This window comes from Scleropages formosus, chromosome 22 (genome assembly GCF_900964775.1).
Source record: "Scleropages formosus chromosome 22, fSclFor1.1, whole genome shotgun sequence".
NCBI lineage: Eukaryota > Metazoa > Chordata > Actinopteri > Osteoglossiformes > Osteoglossidae > Scleropages > Scleropages formosus.
This window is the reverse complement of record NC_041827.1, coordinates 23,670,345-23,687,734: the sequence shown is the minus strand read 5'-3', so window position 1 is coordinate 23,687,734 and position 17,390 is coordinate 23,670,345. Positions and strand designations below refer to the sequence as shown.

General features: G+C 47.5%; 1 protein-coding gene across 3 annotated transcripts in view; it reads right to left on the bottom strand.

Moving 5' to 3' along the window:
- Positions 1–6,758: 6,758 nt before the first annotated feature.
- The window catches only part of camkvb (CaM kinase-like vesicle-associated b), a 48,554-nt gene continuing 37,922 nt past the window's right edge, over positions 6,759–17,390 (bottom strand). For all 3 annotated transcript variants that reach the window (XM_029247688.1, XM_029247686.1, XM_029247687.1), the window contains exons 4-11: positions 16,269–16,343; positions 13,429–13,567; positions 12,894–13,014; positions 12,238–12,313; positions 11,970–12,106; positions 11,785–11,863; positions 11,432–11,519; positions 6,759–10,375 (exon numbers count right to left, since the gene is read on the bottom strand). In XM_029247688.1, coding sequence (XP_029103521.1) covers positions 10,013–10,375; positions 11,432–11,519; positions 11,785–11,863; positions 11,970–12,106; positions 12,238–12,313; positions 12,894–13,014; positions 13,429–13,567; positions 16,269–16,343 — 1,078 coding nt within the window. In that variant the 3' untranslated portion in view covers positions 6,759–10,012. The remainder of the gene's footprint in view (positions 10,376–11,431; positions 11,520–11,784; positions 11,864–11,969; positions 12,107–12,237; positions 12,314–12,893; positions 13,015–13,428; positions 13,568–16,268; positions 16,344–17,390) is intronic.

Sequence of the window (17,390 nt, the reverse complement as noted above, 5' to 3'; positions counted from 1 at the left end):
TATATCGTGCTGCTTTCCGCCGCCCTCGGGGATAGATGTGGCCTTATTGCTCTCCCAGAAGTGCAGACTCTCCAACTTAAAGGACTAGCACTGCTTTCCATTAGGACCCTTGTCCGTCTTCGGTTGCGATTCCGCTGGAGCTACAGCTCAAGGATCGGGAAGTTGAAGCAAAATCGGTGCATTGGGCGACATTTTCATTAAGGGAAAAAAATGTTGTTTTTCGTTTTATTTTCTGCCAGCACTGCAGGGGAGGTTTTAAACGCAGAGTAACACGATATCCAAAGAAGGTAAACTCACGTAAAAAGCAAGTACGCGACGTCCGCATAACGTTGCGCTCAGTTGACGAAGCCTCCACGCACTCCTTGCGGGGTCTTCCCTGTGGAAATAGGGAACTGGTTTAATTCGTTTTCCTCGACAACAGCTGCCGAATTGCGACTGTGGCCGTTGGGGCAAACGGGTCAGTAGACAGGGCTAATGATACTCTAACGGATCAAACGAATAATTTGACGAGCTACAGAAGATTGACTTAAATGTGCACTATTTTATTAGTACTTTTAAAAAAATGTAGTCAAACCTTTTTCTCTTTTTCAGAATTACCGCATTCAGTTAATACACACTGAGCTCATGTGCTATGGTGGGTTGAGAATAAAATCATTTGATCACAAACTCTACAGATTTCATATTAAGCACAAACTTAATACAAAGCTAAAACTTTTAACGGTAAAAAACAAAAATCAAGGAAGGTGTCTACTCTTGGTCTGGTTGGACTGTATAGATAATAAAGAAAACTGAAAGTGGCCAGAAGCCAAGAAACATGCATCCCATAAACCTGTGCAATCAGTCAATTGTAGTAATTGATTAAAAGGCTGAGAAAACTAGATTTTTTTCGTTCTGTAATTTTAAATTACATTTAATGTGAACTAAAAAAAGGAAAAATGTAAAACATCAGGAGAAAAGTTTTTTTTTAAATGTAGTATAGCTTTTGCTGCAGTTTTTACAGGCCCTGTCCAGTGACATCTGTATCATTACGCTTCGACTGAGGATTAGCAGCAAGGTTGACTTACAAAAGTGATTTACAAACAAATCGAGTCAAGAACGGACTTTTAGGGCCAATGTGTTTGTGAGCCGAGGAACCGCTGCATCACACGTTCAACGCAGATGTTTTCAGACATGAAATATTTATATCTTTCAGAATATTTTTCCTGGGTTTACATGCTGATGTGAATGTTTGTTCGCATTTAGTATGAAATTGCAGCAAATGTTATAAATGAGGCCCCACCTGTCTGGAAAGACATCTGAAGCTAATCTCAAGCAGAGACCTTGTGAACTCAGAAGACACCTGTTTATAAACCTGCTTCAGCTGTTATTAATGCGGAGAGGCAATTACAGTAAACGAGGAACAAATTTACATGTTTAACCCCAATGTCCGGGAAACATATTTCCAGTGAGGCTTTCGCCGTCCGGCCACATGAATGCTCACGCGGCGCACGGGAACGCACACGAGCGGATAATGGGAGGCAGGTGGCATCGCGTTCGGGAAACAAATGAGCTTCACGCGCCAAAAGCTATGATACCCTAAAGCGAAGTTCTAATCAGGATTCTAGCAGGAAATGTTCCGCTGTGTCCGCTGTGTAAAGCATCATTTTATTCTTAACTTGCTCTTATGAGGGTATTTTCAAGGTACAAAAAAAAAGTGACACCAGCATGGCCACGGGACAAATCCGTTTGACACCTCCGGCAAATAAAGCGCGCAGCCGTTCACTGGAAAGGCACCGCTACAGAGTAGCTGTCAGGCCAGAAGAACGAAAAGCCCAGATTACACCGGGGGTTGTCAAAAAACAGAGAGCCGTTGAAAGGTAACTGTGACGCTCGGCTGTGTTCGGAGCCAAAAATGCAATCAGAACTCTGAGGAGGATACCGGTGCCTTCACATTGGTGATGGAACTTTGGCAGGAGAGACGTGTGTTTGCACTAGAGAATGGGGGGTTGGGGGTTGGGGGTTGGGGGTTGGGGGTTGGGGGGGTGGCGTAGAAACAGCCATTTCCTTTGTCTCATCGACTGGTCCCTGCTAACCCGCAACACTTCAGGTTGGATTCAGCAAGAAGTGGAAAAACAAAAGGTTCTGCAGGGGGGCTGAGTAGAGCTCAACTCCAAACCCTCCTTGCTCTGCCCCCTCCTACAGGCCTAACCTCTAACCTCCAAATCCCAAATTCCAGCAGCCACGTAGCTCCCAGGGCCTCCTGGAGAACACCGCCGCAGCCCGGCTCCTTCTGCATTCCCGGCTCTCCCTGGGGCTGCTCAAGGTGGACTCTGGCCACGTAATCCCCCACCTACATGGGACTTTGGAGGCTGGGCTGCGCAGCCCTGGGGGATTCTGGGGGATTCTGGGGGATTCTGGGGGATTGGGGCAGTCAGCAAGAACGAGAGCCAAAACAAGGCCTTGAAGCCTTCAGGGTCCACAGGAAGCTCTGATGCCACCACCGACACTGAACGTACAGGCTAACATTAAGAATCTGTTCCAAGGCTTCACAACCATCGTGGGTCACAATGTAGAAAGTTGAATCTCTGCTGCCCCCTCGTGGACAGAGCGCGTCATTGCAAGAAGGGACAAAAAGGCTCAGCAGTGCTTTGGCAACACATTTCTGGTCTTTATTAGCAAGGACAACCTGTAAACTATTCAGTTCCCCAGGTGGAAACCACAGAGGTAGATGTGCAAGCGTCAGTCGAACCCAAATTCCCAAACGCAGCAACCTCAACGTGTCACGTTAGCGACCTGCACCTAACTTTCCACCTGCAGAACACGGGCTCCTCGAAGACACTTGGGTCAATCCCAGTCACCCATTCTAAAGCAGAAACTTACCACGTTAGCCTGACGACAAAATGGCGTACATAATATTTAAGTTCTGACCAAACTGACACTGTACTCCCTTTTACAGCTGAAACGACAGTTTCGTCTGCGGTCGAACACTTGGGCAGGAGCATCGCCGCAGGAGGCGCCAACACACTCGGCAACGTATATAGGAGGAAGACGCCGGGATCACGCCTGCGAGTGAAAGGGGACTCCCTGATGGAGGTCACACCAGACAGGGACCAAAATGATGACTCGCACCCTCTGGACGCCGCCACGGTAAAACAAAGGAGCGCTTTCAGCGTCCGGCCGCTTCGCTCCCGCCGTTCCGAGGAGCGCTACCTGAGGCCGCTTCTACCTGCAGCCATCAGGATCTACAAGTCCTCCTGCTGAACTTTCTCTGCGTCCCACCGTATCCTCCGCCTTCTTAATTCACTACTTTTTCTATGCAAATGTGTTTGTTTCATTTTCACTTACTAACTTTTCTGTTTGGTCACTTTATGTTTACAGTATATGTACATATGTCTATACGTGTGTGTACGTACAGTATGTTGCATATTGTATACTGCTACAACAAAATTTCTCTCTGGGATTAATGAAGTTTCATTCATTCATTCATTCATTCATTCATTCATTCATTCATTCAATTGCCGCTTGACCTCCTGCCCAGAGAAAACCCTTCATCACTATGCACTGCAGACCTCATTTTGTGCATTCTTCCACTTGGAGTCCTCCTCTTCCTCACAACCATGTGTGCACTGCTAAAGGAAAGAAATCCTGCACCGCACACCTTGAATACAGCGTTAGACGGTGTCTGGGCAGGCCAACAACATTTGAAGAGCTTACGGCTCCCGTAGAGCATAACTTCCACCCCAGGCTACAGCAGTACATCCACAATCATATTCTGAGGGCACGTTTCGCACTTACGTCCAGTGAATCTACAGTTAGTTCTGGAACTTTCTTCGTTTTTTCCAAATGCATAGAGCACGCGGAGGGGGGGGAGACACGACACTGTTCTTTCTCTTAGTACCACACGAAACTTTCAGCTCTGCTGCCGAAAGGCTTATTGATACACGACGCGTACGCAGAACCGCAAACACCGCAAAGCACCGTAAACCGAGTGCAAAGGGTCATATTTTCACACCACAAAAGTGTCATATTTTTACAGCACGCATTTCTGAAGAACCCAAAGCAGATGTACGTCCTTCTCTCCTCTGCTGGGGAATCTCTGCGTTTGGACTCGAGCTGCCTAAGAAAGCTTTACTGATCGCCTTGGAGGAAAACAGAACATCAAGCGAAAGTGCAACTTGAACTTCCAAAGATCCAAGCGAGCCTCAAAAATCCTCATGAAAATATGAATAGTGCAAGAAAGCCTGAATGAATGGAACATTATTGATTTTCTCCAAGATTCTTCTTTCGGCCTCCTTCGAGCTCATTTTCTGTCTTTGGGTGTTGAAAAGAAAAAGAACCGTGAGCATAAACAAGAACACGAGCAGCACATGGAAACGCTTTCTGTCCGTGTAGATCAGTGCCCCCCGAGGGCCGAGTCTAGTTTCATTTCTCAAATTTAGATCACGGGCAAACATTTTTATTGTTAACAGGCCGCTTTCGGAAACACGTCACGTCCCAAACGAGTAATAAAACCCCGCAGCAGCAGGAGGCCTAACTGTGTGTCGCCGGTCAAAGCCGCAGCTGACGCTCAACGATCAACAAGTGCGAAAGCGACAAAGGACAAACTCAAGGTTATGGATCCTTGATCGGAGCTCCACCGACTGTCTTTCTTCTCGCGATATCCGCGCGGTTTCCCCAGGTCCTGTTCCGTGCGCGTTCGTGTTCGAGTCCCGTCTTGTCAGAGCCACGATTCTGTCCACCTGTCCGGTTGCCGCGTTTCAGTCCCCTAATTCGTGACGCCTCTGCGTGGAGAAACATCACGTCCGTGTCTTTCTTCTGCGTCTGTTACGTCACAAGTGCACTTCTTTCATCTGCACGTGGGCTCGTTGTACTAAAGTGACGCACGTTACGCGTCTCTGAGGGTCATAATAGGGTCGGGTTGGGTGCGAAGCCGCCAACGTTCATCAGTGGTGCCACTCGACATCATCCATGTAAGTGACTCGACACACCTGTCTGTATTCAACTGGCCGCAGGACCGCTTTCCAGCCCTAAAAGGCTTGAAGACACGAGTTTGTGGATAGTTGATTAGCTCTTTGTCCGCTGACCCCCAGCACACACACACACACACACACACCCCTGCCACGCTGTCCAGGTCCCATGTTCTCCAACCCCAGCTACGTCACGCCTTGCTATATCAGCAGCGTGAACGTCACTGCGCTTCACTCGCTGTAGGAGCTCGAGCGCCTCCTCCTTCCGTACTGATCGTCAGCCGCACGCTTCGTTTCCTCCTCGTGCGCCCGCGTCTGTGTCACAGAGGGACTTTCTGTTAATTAGTCAATGAAATAGCTGCTAAACTCGAAATGTCCACATTGTAATGATGCGGCATCATTTAGAAGTGCATGTCCCTTGATATGATCATAATTTATATAATGTAAGTCATTCATTCTCTGAAATGGCACCTTTCAACTATAAAAAAATCTAAATTGAAAACCATTAAAAGTCTTTCATTTCCAGTGAGTTTTATGTGCGTATTTATTTCTGTTTGCAATGATACTGCGAGCCAACGCGCTCAGTGCTCACTTTGATTCTTTGCGCTGGAACGAAGGAGCAGCGCAAGGATCTCGCATTAATTCCAGCGGTCATGGTTCATTAAGAATGTTGCTGTTGGCGACGTGTCTCTGGGGGCTGCTGCTGCTGAAAACGGGTGAATGAGTACGGCAAACACACCGCATGAAATATCGCAGGCCTTGCAGAGCAAAGTCGTCCAAATCTCTCATCTCCGCACGTATCTCGTCTCAACCTTGCGAGAGATCGCTGCTCTTTCAGACGTAAATTGTCTCCCAGCAAGGCTTACGTTCTGCCACGGTCGCTGGACTGATCGGCAGCTCCATCAGTCAAATTGATTAAACCCCAAATATACGTTACCAACCTAGAATTTCGAACGTGACCTTATTCATGTACCGCTGCGCTGCATCTATACTGCAGGAGAGAAGGCCACGGGACCAGGACATGTAAACTGGGGCATTTGGCACACGACTTATGAACGCAGCAGGCGACGGTCGTAACCCCCACGTCCGCAATGTCTAAACAGCAGGACTCGTAAGATAAAACACGAGGATGCTTTTCACCAGCGGTGGCCCTGTCGAGAGGTTGGAGTCGCATGTTCCGCAGGGGAAATGGATTTACTGAGCCATAAAGCAGTTTTCTTTTTCTTTTCTGCCCTCTTAACGACACTCCGGGGACACAGACGCTAGACGTTGCTTTCATTTATTAACTAGGTGATTCTTTTCCGCAAAGTGACTTATAGTTTTAAGCTGCTTACGCTAATCAACCAATTTATACTGCAGGGCCGCTTTGGCGAAGGGACTCAGGGTCGGTATCCTGCTCGGGGACATAACAGCAGGAGCTGGGATTCAAACCAGCACTTTCTGAATCCACATGCAGAAGCTCTAACCACAACGCCACCTGCTGCCCACAATAATATGCATTGTCTGTGTACTGTATATTTTGCATGCAGTTCTTGGAAAAGTTCTAAATGAGAACATTAAAAATCGAAGCTGCATCATAACTTGTCAGGCAACTGTATTATACTTATACTGTACATTATATCATTGACGTATATCATTTACTTACGATGACTCTTTCCAAAGTGTCAAAGGTCCCAAATCGGACACGTCACGTGTCAGTGAAAGTTTAATAAAGTCTCAGTTGTTTCAGCCCAACGACTTAAAAGTAAAAAATGTAATGTAACTTTATATTCCTTTATACGTTTGGCACTGCAGTTCATACACGCCCCGCATTTGTGAAGTGAAAGATGCCTTCCGGCCCCTTCGGTACCGCATCGATGAGATTTCATAAAATCACAGCCCAGTTTATTTCAATCCGTGCTTTCCAGTCTTCCTTCGTAAAGTAACTTCAGTGGCTAAAGAGCATCTTTTAACCCCGATGTCTTGACCTGCTGTTCTGTTCTATTTTCAAATGTGTCCATTTCCCTCCGTGAAAAGCACCGTAAAGCCTTGCAGCACTTGCACAAAGTCAAAAACAGTCGTGTCACTCAGCACGTTCTTGAAGGGTATCCTCTGAAAGTCCTGCGACTGTCATTACTAATACAATGGTGAGAGAGAAGACAAAACCTGGCTGCTCCTTATCCTTTCTATTATTGTTTTGTTGCCTAGTTGACACGTTTATGCAAAGCAGCTCACCTGCCGCACGTCACCGGGCACACGATCAATTACCTTGCTCAGTCGTAACATACCACGTTCCCCCGTCGCACGCGAAACATTTCTTTCGGCTACAAGTCTGTGTTTTACCACTCCGCCCCTTGCTTACTTGTTGAAAAGCTGACGGTATTAACTCCGGGGAATCATGCACAGACAGAGGAAAACAGAAACGTTCTCTTTTTTAATGGACACAGGGAAAGCGAGACAGAAAGCAGGTCTGCTGGCGGAAAGAGAGAAGCAAGAGAACAACGTCAACATTCCATGAAGAAAGTTTTATTAGCATCAAATTCATAAAGTCAGCGAAGGAGCACAGAGGCTAAAAACAAGAGACGGGGCCTGAGGGAGCCGACGAGTCCCCGTGACGGTCACATTTAGAGATGTGAGAGATGCGTGAAGAAACACGGTCCATACTGATGATCACTGAGCTAAAACTAAGTCCGTGCTCTTTCTTCTCCAGGCCAAATGTAGCTTTTCGAGAGAACTCCCAGAGAGCTTAGAGAAAACCCGATGATGAACGCAGCGCGCGTTCGTACGTTCATAGTCACCTATATAGATACTAACATCAGAAACGCACAAGTTCAACGTGGACCAGGCAGCAAAGACTTGAACGTCTTCGACAAAAGTCACTAGCAACAAGATGGACGCTTCATTTTTTCCCTGCGTAGGAAACGGCCGTGACGTTTCTAAAGTACAGAATTCAACAGCCGCCTGTAGCCGCAAACAAAGAGGGAGACTTTAGAGGGAAAGAAATCAAAGCGAATCAAATGGAATAAAACAGGAGCGAAGCGCAGAGGAGTGATCTATTAAACATGGCCGCCGAGACGACGGCGCGACGCCAAAGTCCGACCGCGACACGTGACGAACCGCGGGCTCGCTGTTCCTTAGGAGGGACGGCCTGCGCCGCAGCGGGTGGGTTGCTGGTAAAATGCATTGCGGGATGGCGCCCGAAGCGGGTGGTCGCGGGGGTCGGGAAGCGTGACTAATGAGATCTGAACCCTTCCTGTCGCACGACGGCCATCTGGCGAGAGGAGGCCCGCTCACCCAGGACGACGGCAGCGGTCCTTCGGTTCTTAACTACACGCACCGCGTAAACGACACGGAAAGCGGCGTCACGGTTTTCGAAAGCAACCTCGATATTGCTCTGTTCGTAATGGTTACAGTGTATTCTGGCATCCCTCATTTTCCTCCATTCACTACACCGGCAGTGAAGAAAAAATGACATCGTCGGTGTCATTCACATTAAAATAAGTGCAGCACACAGACGCACGAACGAATAAATAAACGAGAGGGAGGACAATTAAAATAGAATCATATATACTGTACATTTGAATGCCCAGAACAGCACAGTCGGTGGCTTTTAAGAGCGCTACCTTAAACTAATTCCAGTTCTTTTTTTTAAACAACAGAACATTTTACAAACAGCAGAAAGAAACAACGATGGCTTTTAGTGTTGTTTTTCACAGGATAACAATGGCGCGTAATGCCAGAGGGGCCGGTCTTTTAAAACAAAGAATCGCGATGATAAAACGGAGGCCAAGAAGCAGCTGTTTTCTAGCCGAGGACGCACGAAGCGTGAAGATGAAGACTGAAGAGGAAACTGAAAGAATGCGAAAGATATTTCAGGAAATGCGAACGTTAAATGAAAGGACAGAGGGAAGCAGGCAGAGGTGCGAGGGGATAAAGGCGAGCTCCTCGAGGCCCACGTACTATAACGCGGTACGGGTGTGGTATCGTGGAAATTTCTATTAACGTAACATTTCATTTATTCGTTTCGTCTTTTTCGCAGCCAAGGCTGCGCAAAGTTCATTTCTGCTAAGTGCTCCGCATGCTACTTTAACGCAAAGATTCTGCCTGCGATGCGGATTTCATCCCTGGCATCTTCTGACCGCCGCGCCACAAAAATCGGGAGAACGTACACGTGTCCTAAGCGCAGGGTACGTGTAACTGAGAGAGACCTTCTCCGCCTCGAAAGTGCCTCCAAGTAACTCTTAGGAAAATGTGAAGGGAAAAAAAAAAAAGCGTAGGACTCCAATGCGGCGCGTCACTCCGCACCATCTTAATGTGCCGCATTTTAAGTAAGCTGCGATTCAGCGAAGCAAAAGAGGAAACGCGTCCGGCTTCGACGACGATTATATTTCACGGTGGAAGGTACGGAGGGATTACGGAGAAGGCGGAGCCGTGACGAACGCCTATCTATTACAGTCACTTAGAGTGCGCGTTAGGCGGGCAGCGTGAGCATCTCGCTATCCGCCAGTCACTTCACGAACCGTAGCAAATCAACAGGAAAGTTCAGAACGTGTGTCTTTTTGGGGTAATTCTACCGGGTCTCTATTTACAGTACGTACACACTTCAAGAGCCATGTGGTGCTTTCCTGAGCGGGGCCCTGAGCCCGACGTCCGCATCGGCTACGTAGCGGGTCGGCACAAACACAGTGAACCCCCGGAAAATGACAATATTTAGCAACTACTGTTTTTGCTCATGCTTCAACTAGTAGGATACTGGCGACAGGGGGACAGCTTAAAGCGGCAACTACGGCTGGCGACAAAACGAAAGAGAGGAGCTCGTCAAAGGCTGGAGGGAGGGGCGATTTGGAAAAAAGAAGGAAACGGGAAGGAAGACGTTCCAGTTGTTCAGATGAAGGGGAACACGGGGGCATTAATCACAGAGGAACACAGGCCAGTCAGTCACTCAGGAGAGACAGAACACGGGCTCTGTAAGATGCCAGTGCCGTGAAGGAAAATAGCAGATCGAGTGTCACCATGCCAGCAGCGAATGTACAGTATGCAGGGTGGGGTTCAGGGCTCTCGGAGTGGCTCGGCACCAAACGGACGATTTAGCCGTTCTGCTCGTCGCTGCCTTCTGCCGTCGGCGGTAGCGGGGCCGCGGTCTCCCCGTTACACCGTGACGAGGGGTCCTCGAGCTCGAGCGCGGCGTCGCCCGGGGCCGCATTTCCGCCCGAGCCCGCGGCGGCAGCGGGGCCGCTTTCCGGTCGAGCGCCGGGAACCGGCTGGCCGGCGGGGGGCTCTGCGCCGGGCGGGGGGCTCTCGGGGGTTGCGGCCGGAGCTGCAGGTGCGTCGCCCGCAGCTGTTGTCGTGCCCTGGGCACCCGCTGGCTGCGTGGCGGGACCGGCCGCTGCCGCGTCACTCTGCTCTGGAGCGCGCAGCCTCTTCATGATGGTCGTGACCCGTACTGCTTTCTGTGGGACACAGAGGTCACACGGGACCATAGTTAGTGTGGTAATGAGTGAGCGAAAGCGACACGGGCATGGGAGCAGTACTGCAAATACGGTCATCCTCCATTTCTCATTCTCCCCTTCCCCATATCCAGTTTTCCACTCGTGCGGCGCCTCAATTATTGGTACCACTTATTGCTAACGGTCCGGATTTTCGTGCGTCCGGTCTGAGACGTCTGGTCCGGGCCAGCGAGATTCTTTCCAGCATCGTAAACCGCAGCTGTATTTGGAAACTGTCAAGTGGCTGTATGAGAGACAGCGTGAGGCGCAGTGCATTGTGGGAACCCAGTACCCATGCTCTCAGCTGCTTTCTGCCTCTCTGCAACTCTCTTGCATACTCATGTTTCTGTTGGCATCCTACTGTTTTTAAAATTTTCTAAAAATTTATTTTAGTGTGAAATATGGTCTTCCTCAAGCCAGTCCACTCACACTATCAATGTAAGTTTCCTTGACACACACAGTCTGAAACCGCTTGTCCCAAACGGGGTCGCGGCGAACCGGAGCCTAACCCGGCAACACAGGGCGAAAGGCCGGAGGGGGAGGGGACGCACCCAGGATGGGACGCCAGTCCGTCGCAAGGCTCCCCAAGCGGGACTCGAACCCCGGACCCACCGGAGAGCAGGCGCAGGCCAAAGCCGCCACGCCACTGTGCCCCCTCAAGTTTCCTTCATAAAATCATTATTTTATTTTAAATGAAATGATATTATTAATTACTATTCGTTCCATTTTAATGTGTTACAGAGCTTTCAATGTGATATTAGCCATCATTTAGGATGGGCCTGGAAAAAATTGTAATTTTACCCCAGAAGAAATAATGGAATAAGTAATTTCATTGTGCGGTTTTTCCGTTTACACACTGCTGCTTTGCAGGAACAATTTATGACCGGAAAACACGGTTAAAAACCGTTTTGCTGGCGTGCTTCTTGTTCTAATAGGAAACGAGCACCAGGGCGCAGAAGCAATGCTGTGCAGTTACCTCTGTGAACTCCTTAGTCAGGGGTGTAAAAGAGAGAGTACTACCTTCCACTTGGCTTTTGCAAAATTCTTCTCGATTTGCGCACAGACGCCATCCTTGATGTTTTTATCCGAGGCCGCATTCCCAGATATCCTGCAACGATTGGAATAAAAGCATTAAGTAAAACCCTTCCGCTGTTATCTTTTTAATTGTGCAATATGCAATAAAGTTTACGGGAAGTTCGAAGTGCTTCAACAGAGAACACGGAAGAGCTGAAGTATAACGCACTGCATTATAATTTCAGCAAAATATCTGCATTGACTAGTTGGCCTTCGTCAGTAGCATAAGATATCGAACCATTCCCTGCTGCCGTTTGCTGTATGAACTAAAGTGCTGTTAACTATCGACATCTGAGTACCACTCGTGGTTGATGGCCTCCTGTGCAGTGAGCCTCTGGTGCTGGTCCACTTCCATCAGCCGAGATACCAGGCTCTTTGCTGCGAGACAAACGTAGAGACAACTGTCAAGACCCCCTCCACCAAGAGCGTGAGGGATTTTCTGTGCGGCTCGTTGCAGCGGGGACCACGTCTGGTTCTTTCATACCAGAATCAGAGATGTCATCCCAGTACGGAGAGTCAAACTCATAGTCTCCAGCCAGGATCTTCCTGAAGAGGTTTTTGTCGTGGTTCTCATAGTCGTCGTCATCGGTCTCGTCGTAGAAGGGGGGGTTTCCAGACAGCCTGGGTACGGATGGTACAGGTTGGCACGCAACATCTCATCGCTCCGTCCGCAGCAACTCTATTGGACATCGCCCAACCCCCTGGGCAGGCACATTACATCTGGCGCTCGCTCCCGCGGGCCTCGTACTCACAATATGTACATGATGACTCCGAGGGCCCAGCAGTCCACAGGTCTGCCGTATCTCTGTCGCCCCACGACCTCTGGGGCTAAAACAGAAGGGGCAGAGCATTCCCTCAATGGCAACTCTCTCCATGGAGGACCTTCAGGTTAATACCCCCATTGCACCCAGATTTAAAGGTCAAGCTCCAGACGGGTCTCAGCAAACAAAAACTCACTGACATTTATTCATTCATTTATTCAGCTGACTTGCAATGTTAAGCTATATACAGTTATTTACCCATTTAAGAATCTTTGCAAATATAAGTAGAGTGAGTGCAAATATAGAAGCAGTATAAATGGGCAAAGTTGTTGCAACAAAACAATATCAGTGAAAGTTTCAATCTGCATTTACAGGTCTCTTACTTTGTACGCTGTTAACTTCTGCCCCTTTTCACCTTCCAAATAATCCGGCTACATCCCAGTCCTTTGACTGTAATTAACTCCTCCGCTTTACTTCATCATAAGGTCATCGCTACGGCAGTTATAAGCTTCTTCCCATCTCTCTATACCCAGTTATCCGTGCAGCCAGTGCTGTAAACCCCGCGTGCGGTTCATCTCCCAAGGTTCAAGGATTGTATCATAATCCCCTCGGTGCGATCCTTCAGTAATACCCCCCGTTCCTCGCACCTAAGTATTCTGGGGTCCCGCAAGGCTCCTTGATGAGTCCGTTCTCTAGCTTAGCTAGGTGGAAATCGCTGATCACGATCTTGGAGTTCTTCAGACGGTTGTAATACACCAGGTTCTCCAGCTAAAACAGAGAGCAGACACCTTGTTTTCCTCTCTCGATTTCATAATGACCATAACGAGAGGAAATGTTTCCAACCTTTGTTGATGTTCATGCTAATGTACGTGATGTTACTTTTGCATTGAAAACGAATAGAACAATGTCAACAGGTCAGACAAGACTCAGCAACTGCACTTATTTCTCTCATGCAAACACACTGACCACGCTAAAAATACAGATTTTCGATCAGGGCAACTGACGCCGCCTTGTCTTTCTCGCACAGAGGACTGGAAACCCAATGGCATCAACACGAAATACTATTGATAACACAGCTGCAAATGCCACATGTTTGATTTTTACGAACAGCAGCATTCCAAAGGCAGGTGCGTGAAGAGCAACCCCGCTGCCCACGACCTGCGAGAGCCCTGCGTCCGGTACCTTCAGGTTCCTGTGGACAATGCGCAGCGAGTGCAGATAGGCCACAGCTTCCATCACCTGTCGAATGACATTGCTGGTGTCCCGCTCAGAATAGTAGCCTTGGTCAAGGATCCAGTCAAACACTTCTCTGCCCGTAGCCCTGCCGGGGGAAAGCCATTCAAAGGGAATTTTCAGACGGTCACTTCTGTCCTTCAGCAGTGCCAACAAGTTGAGCCTGAGCTGCTTAGCGGTGAATCCTCAGTAACAGTAAGTTCCGGGAAGTCCTGCGGTACAAAGCGTCCCGTCTTAAAACATTAACGTGAAACGCAAAACAGTGCCTGTGGCACGCCGGGGCGGTCCGAAGGTCTGAAGGGGGGGCCAACAGTGGCTGAACTTAATCGATGCCCCTATTTCTTTCCCCGGCCCGGCCAGCGAGAGAGGAAGAGCGACTGAGAAGCCGATGCCGGAGATGACCCCGAGACGTCGGCGAATCGGGACACGACCCCGACCGCAAACGCACCCCCCCCTTCCGAGTGCCCCCATGACCTACCAGTTCCCTGTGCCCCCCCCCCCCCCCCCCGTCTGTTGACCCACACAACTCCGAATAAACCCCCTTCCTTTCTCGCAACCCTAGTGACTGTGCCGGCGCTTCTTCGTTACAGTGCCTTTGAAACAAATCCGTCACATAATTAGTTTAAAATGTAAAACGGATTAAAATTAAATAGATACAATTTGTACAATATGAAAACACACTTTAGCTACGCAGCTTACAAGCACAACTGGGAATGGAAATCAGTCTGTAAAGTAAAAATTGTTCATTTCTTCATAAATTCAGTCACTTTTATAAAACCACAGTCAACAAAAGGATGACAATACTGACATCCCTTGAGTATTCACAGGTTAGGATTTGTAAAAATCTTATCATATTGCTAGACACTATGCAAGACTTATTTTAACATTCCATTAACTACAAGCTACATTAAAAAGAATTTTAAACGAGCGAACAAACGCTCCTGTTTTGTTCCAGTTATTAACCAATTCACCGTATAAACATGTGCAATGGCTGGAATTTTCTCATTGATCAGTAGCACTCGTGAACTGCAAGCATGAGCTGTAAACACTGGAAAGGAGAGAAATTAATGTGACTCCACGCTCATATTCCGTTGTGCTGCATTTTACTCTCACCATCTGGCTGGGAATGGAAGAACAGCTTTGCTTTTGCTTTGTTTTTTGCTACAGAAAATATATACATATACACTTTTTTACATACACATTTCATTCTTTTTATCGTTTATTCAAAAGACATTGTGCCAAGAAAAGGAAAAAAAAAATGAAGCTTGTAGCCTGTTATTTCTATGGGCTCGTTTTCCTTAATACTGCCAGCAACTGTGAAGTTGATTGCTTTGTTGTTATTATTTGAACAGAGAAGGAGCCCACAGAGAATGAGCTCATGCAGAGAAAATGTATTTAAGTCCAGAAGCCTGGTACAGAGCACATCTGACCAGCTGCTGTCTGCTTAAGTCACTGTAATGTGTGTCTCGGCACATCTCAGGCCCGTTCCTGTTGCTTCTCCTTCCAGAAGAGCTCATCATTCAGTTGTTCTGAGTGACCTGTTCACTGAAAAGATCACACAGTTAAAACGGCATTAAGGTACACGTGCTAGTCGAATGCAAGATCCGGGGTTTTCGAGTTAAACGATACTGGGATTGAAGAATACTGGCTGTAATTAAAAAAAAAAATGTGCTAAAATGTGATACTGGCTGATAAAATTGTTCCTTTTTACATGGACATCTGTGAAAAATCAAACTGAGTACATGTACTCTGTGATGAAATTAATCAAAATAATCAATGTAACTGAATAATCACATTTTCTGGGTGACTGAATAATCGAAAGTCAATTTCAGTAAGCAAAATTTCGCAATTCATCAAAGGCTATAAATGATGGTATCGTGTACCTGTGCATGACAATCACTGGCCCACGGAAGTGGCCCTTTCTGCCTTTTCCATGTTATGAAGCAAACAAATTGTGTGGTTTTACTCCATTTAAGTATTCTGACACTGTACGCCTGTATCTAACACTTCAAATGCTTTTGAATCGTACCGTTCGTTCACTGGACTGTTGAACGAAACCTAATGAAACTTAAAGTACGTTTGAACGGCAATCAATATACTGGACACAGGAGGGCCAAAAGGAACAGGGCAGAGAACAGCTGCTCCATCCACAAGTGCTGGGAGATGTATGCGCTTCCAGCTGCTCTTGTTTCCACATGAGAGGATCACAAATTTGTACATATATTAGCAACTAAATATATTTACTGCATTTTCCAGAAAGCGGATCTATTTTCCACGGGGCTGGAACATGCTTGCGCTCTCTGCTATAGCACATAACGGAAAGAGTACACAATACATGTCACGTGCATGTCATGTTATAATATTAAAAAAAAAAAAAAAATTGGTAGGAGGGTATCAGGATTAGTCTATCCTGTGTTCTATGCACCCGCTTGAACGATGAACCTCGGCGCAGCAAGTGGTAGGTTAACAAACTAGGTTTGCTTGAGACAAGTTTCATGTCTGCAGCTCTCTCTCCTCTTCTTAATGTAATGCGCAAATTGTACTTTTGCCGAGATGTACGTCGCTTTGCACAAAAGCGTCTGCTAAATGAATAAATGTCAATGTAAACATACACAAATCGGATTCACATCTTCATAAAAGGAAAGTGCTTTTGGAATGTATGGAAATGATAAAACCGGGGAGTGAATTTACTACAGTATACTGGCTATGTCAGCTTGGCCCGCTACCGCGGCACTTCCCTCCAAACCGAATCGATGAACTTTGCAGTCCGGCGTCAGAAGCTCACTTACAGCTCGAGGAAGAGGTAGTACTCCTTTCTGGTTTCATAGACATCAACGAGCTGGAGAATATTGGGGTGCTTCACCCTTTGAATGTAACAAGACAGAAAAGAGCGATTTAACGGGTTTGAGTCGAACCTTTAGCTGATAATGTCATGCGGAGCGATGGCGATGCGGTCGTTGCGGCGTCACAACACATTAAGAGGGAAAAAACGTGCTCTGGCAAAATGGCAGGTTTTTACATAATAAGTCGGGCGTACCACAAAAAGCCAGAGTCACAGCGGTACCGGGCTGGTGGCCTCTTCCACTGCTAATGTTTCCAGCGGTAATGATTACAACGCCGTGGGCTTTCTAGCTCAGATCGGATTTTAAAGAGGCCTAAAAGGGGTTACGGTTAGCGACTGTGAGTGATACAGCGGTTAAGAAAGGGCCAAAATCTCAGTCCTAAGAAGGATCCTGTTATTGAACCCTTGACAGGAAACCCATCCAGAGGAAGATTTTGCTAAACATCCACTCGTATAAAGATACGTATAAAAGTGCCAGTAATAAGTGTGAAGAGCAGAAGTATTACGGTGCATCTGGAGACTGCGGTAATGTGTTACTCTGGTATAAGAGAGAAGTGGTTCTGCACTGAAATTGCGGTAATTTTCATCTCCACAAGCTGCAGTGGAGAACCTATTGTACGAGTGTGAAATACACTTTCGCTCATGATTTCTATATTTTGCAGAGCGAGCTTTTTGTTCTTTTTCCCTTTTCTGCGGCCACTTACAGTAGCTGGGCCAAAACTAAACTCTTAACAGGAAGCAAGGGTCATATCGAATGAAGAAAAATGTGCGACGTCCTTTGGCGGAGCTAGGAGATCGCCGGTGCGAATGAGCTGCCCTCAAAGCCGCTCACCGCTTTCTAGCAAAGTCACCGCTTTGGCTGAGTCACTTCGCAAGTTACCATGTTTACAGGGCCTCACACCAGGGCTGCATTCAAACACTTTTACCCTTTTACTCTATACGTACCGTTATCGGTACCATTCGTTCCCTGAGCGACTCAGTCAGCGATTCCCCCATTTACACAGGGAGGTACTTTCAATCACTGGAGCAACTCAGGGCGATCAGCTCACCGCAGGGTACGGCGGCAGCA